At 38.3% G+C, this 4,444-nt stretch overlaps 1 protein-coding gene across 1 annotated transcript; it reads right to left on the reverse strand.

Annotated features, from left to right (window-relative positions):
• Positions 1–896: 896 nt before the first annotated feature.
• On the reverse strand, positions 897–1,166 carry Smp_079720 (hypothetical protein; the record flags this gene model as incomplete). The annotated part of the gene is made up of 1 exon (XM_018799445.1): positions 897–1,166. One exon carries the CDS (start codon positions 1,164–1,166, stop codon positions 897–899), a length of 270 nt encoding a protein of 89 aa, XP_018651233.1.
• Between the last annotated feature and the right edge of the window lie 3,278 nt (positions 1,167–4,444).

Below are 4,444 nucleotides of genomic sequence, written 5' to 3' on the forward strand. Positions count from 1 at the left end.
GTAATCCCTTCACGGTTGCCAATCGCGTTCAATTTTATTCTGGACCATATCCAAAGGGGTCGCGCCTTGGCTATTAGACGGATGGATAATACCCAGCTATAGCATGTAGTTTAATTCGGCTCTAGTGATTTTAAGCTTAACCGGTGATAGTTTCCTGGGCCTAGCGAACACAAGTGAGCCTTCAGTTTTGATCGTATGAATTACTTTCAGTCTACTTTTGGAAGTCTGAGGGTTAGGCTTAGTTATGTTCGAAAATTACGCGAGTATATCCTGGAAGTTCGTGGTTGTTACTAGTGGGGTATGCATTGGGTTTAGAGAATTGATGTGACATTCCTTACATATTGTAAAACTCGGAGTTAATTTCATTGTCAAACGTTGCTTTCTGGTGTCGACTAGAAATTTATATATCTAAAACAACCATTCGCGGTATTGTCAGATCTAAGTCGGCTATGGTGAACACTCAAAGGAATTATCTTCCAAACCCCACGTCCAGCATCAATGTTTACTGCCAAAACGTTGCGATTTTAGTTTTGTTGACAGCTTGAAATGTAACCGGTGGAGGAGATTTGACTCAGACCAGTTTTGTTCTGGAGAATGATATCAAGAGCAGCGTCAGTATCCATCAAAAAGTTCAAGCCTGAATTTCTGTCTCTAACATAAAGCAAGTGAATGGTTAGGCACTCCTTCTCAGTCGTCACAACCTAGAGAGGGGTTATTCGTGACTCATTCTTGGGAGTCTGTTCAGGCCAGGTACATAGTTGACTGAACTTGGTCGGTTTGACAACAAACATCCAATGATACCAACAGAGCTATCCAGCTTATCTGTACGTTTGTAGCCTGTTCTGTGGTTTTGATCTCGATAGTTGTGGTGACCTGTTCCTGTTTCTTTCACCCATTTAAATTTTGTTGAAAGCTTGTGTGAGACTTTTAACACTCATATTGAGTTCTGCCATGACCGAGTCTTTTTCTAATCCTTCTTTCTTTGCATTGTGTATCGTATGTGATCCATTTGGGGTGTCCCTTTCTAGTATTCTATCTGTAGTACGTGCAAAGCGAGGTAGAGAGGTATCCGGGTTTTGTGCATCCAAACAATGTTGGACGTAGCATAGGAGAGCTTGTATCCATTCTTGTTTTAGGACTGCTTCACTCACCTTGTTGTCACCCATTAAGACTTGGTGACGTAAGGATATCATGGTGACTTATCATCTAATATTTCTCCTTGGAATAGCCTTTTAATTCTTTCTCTGTCTGGTAAATATATACGGTCCACTATCTTTCATCGTAAGGTGGTGTATCATTGCGGTGTTGGTGGACTCAAAGTTATGTCACGGACCACTTTGGTTACTGACGGGAGGAGGATAGAGCATAAATCTCGGTGGTGAGGTACCTTAGATCTGGTATTGTGTCTCGTAAAATAATCCACTATTATCCAGTAGTCATAATAGTGTTTATCTCTACCGGTGGTTAATTACATTTATTCTCCAGGCTCTCGGTTTCGACTGACTCTGACATGTATTATATGACCAATATATTAACACAATGTGAACTGGGGCAAAATAGTGATTACAACACGAACACCTTGCGAAAGAAACAGTAGATGAAAATATATCGGTAAAATTTATGTTAAATATAATCAGAAGATAAATTTTAACGACTAAGCATGGAAATAATGATAAACAGGATGGAAATTAAACTTGTGTTCAAAATAGGGCTCACAAATTTCGTGGCAGTGGGTACCACTCGTTCTAGTAATAGAAGAAAACAGACATGGTGAATATGTCTTTATTTAGATCGTGGGCCGTACAACTGAAGCGTGAGATTACCTTTTTCAAACACACATAGCTCTTCAACATTCAACAGCGAATAGTATGAAATATAATGCTAACACAAAATAATGAAGTGAATGCATACTTGAGCCATAATGTTCTGACAATTACTAAGGTTTTTACGGCCAACTCTTAACCCAAGCTGTTACATCGGCACCATATGACATAGAGTCTTGTAATTACTACGACAAAAATGCCTTGCATTAATGACATTGAAGGGTCTTTTTGGCCAGTTCAAACGTAGAACTTTTCACTTAATCTTCAACAGCTTCATCCGACCCCATTTAGAGTGTGGAAATATAGTGTTTCTTCCCTCACCTAAAAAGGATAGGAATACACTGAAGCGTATCCAACAACGAGATACGAAATCACTTGAGTGAATCGAATCCAAACCTTATGAAAAGCGCCTCCGATCGCCGAACATTATGTCATTAGAGTATATGCGTCTCAGATGTGACCTTCCAATGACTAATAACATCGTAGACATTCCTGGGTATCCTCTCAAATGCCTACTTAAGCCCGGAGGTCAAATCCTGAAATTAATGGACTGTAATCACGCCTTTTGCCCCTTACAAGTAGTCAGATCCTCGAATTCGCTGTCGGCTGGGGTAGTTCGAGTGACCTCGCAGGAGTACTTTATGAGAAAACTTTAATTCACTATAATTCACTTATATTTTCCTTCTTGTCGTAAAGTATACCTAATTCCCAGTCTAGAGGAATTGGTGATCCACTACTGCTAGATACGGAGGCCCGTTAAGCAAAAGCTTCTTCTCTTCCGCCCAGAACTATTTGAACCATTTGGAGTGCACTACCCGTACAAGGGATATCAGCCCTATGAGTGAAAACTTTCAGGGAAAGGCTCAATCTTCAATGAGAAACAAATCCGAAGGACTAACGCAAGTAAAAAGATCTATTATCCTTTTTGCTGAAGATCGGAGACTTATGTTCCGTTGGCACTGAGAGTGACTGTCCCCAGTGTTACTCATCGACCTCTATTCATGACTTAATTATTTAGCCCCTGAGTTTCTAGACGGAATATGACAAGAGTAACAACTTTTTATAACAGAAAAAACACACTTACATTACTCAGACACAGATCTCAAGGAAACATTTGATTGTGCCAAGAAAAGTTTGAATGGTGAAAAGGTTCAACTTTTTAAGTTCAACGTTTACCTGCCGCTTCGACCTTCAGTCCACTTGACGTACGTTTTAGGACTTTTTCTCTTGTATTTTCAGTTCAGATGTCATTGACATAAATAGAAAATCCTTCACATTGGACGTGATCATCCTATCTAGAAACTGTCTATAGTTTTCGGGAATCTATACACTAGTCAACCTAGTCATCTACTGTGCAAGACTAGACTATGTTTAACATGGAAATAATGAACGAAAAACATGTTAGCATCCAAAATCTAACCCTACTTATCAAAAATCACTAGCCTACGTATTTTTAAAGTTTTCCATATTTCACGTTGAACCTTTTATGTTATTCTTTCCTGTGATTATTGTCACTCCAAGTTAGCGAAAATATAGAGGTATGTAACATCCATTAGTGGTTTAGAACACATTGTGATGGGGTGGGAATTATTAATCTTACAGAAAACAAAAGGCAGATCCCAGTAAGTGAGCTGTTATATGTGACACGAAATGCCAACAAAACATTTATGTTTTGAAGGAAATAATCAACAAGTCCATCCTCCATTCATTAACCCACTCCATGCTGCTTGATATGTTTAAGTGTATAATTATCGTTGGTGAACAGTTATGTGTCTCCTAATGAGGGGTAAATTCCAAACATCCCTCATCAAACCGTTGGGATGTAGGTTTCGTAAGTGAAATATTCTATACGATACGTCGTTATACAATACGAGTGATATAGCACAGGATCATTGGTAGTGTATCCTCTATTTATCTCTTGTTGGATCCTAAACGTCTTGTCACCTAAGTTTCTCTCTTCATTCATTTTTTCTGGGATATATCCCTTTTTGCTTCGCTATTCTGCAGTCCTAGAGTATGTGGCAACTTCGATACTCTTTTATACGCGATGTACGTTGTATTTGTGTACAAAAATCCTCGTAGCATCTGACAGTACTTGGTTGCAAAGTGGAGGAAAAACAGTCACGAAAGTTTAAATTTCCTTCAAATTGCTATTCAAAGAAATGTGTCTGTAAATGATCGCCCGATTCACAATAGTATGAAGGAAAATCTCTTGGTTTCTTAAATCCTACTAGACTTCTTGTAGTATTACAAAATCAAGGTTTTGTGTTCTATGTACTTCAAGCTTAAGCGAAATTAGTTACTCCATAAATTGATAAACATAAGTGTCGCTTCGTTTTGTTTTCTTTTGTTGCTAGATGTCAGGTCATTTCTTGTAACCTTAATGTACTTGATCTAATTTGACTGAATAATAATTGTTAATCCATTTGTAAGAATTGGGGCTTATAGCGTAAGACGCAAATTCGCACTTGGCTAACCAGTTTTTAGGTACTTTTTCTAGTTTTGTCGCATGTCCTTAAAGTAACTTCTGTCGTCCTTTTTCCATGTTCTTATTTTATAGACATTTTCTTATTAATAAATCGTAGTCCATATCAGTTAAAATCTTTCCAGAAGGTTAGCTT

This window comes from Schistosoma mansoni, chromosome 3 (assembly GCF_000237925.1).
Source record: "Schistosoma mansoni strain Puerto Rico chromosome 3, complete genome".
In the NCBI taxonomy this organism is placed as follows: Eukaryota; Metazoa; Platyhelminthes; class Trematoda; order Strigeidida; family Schistosomatidae; genus Schistosoma; species Schistosoma mansoni.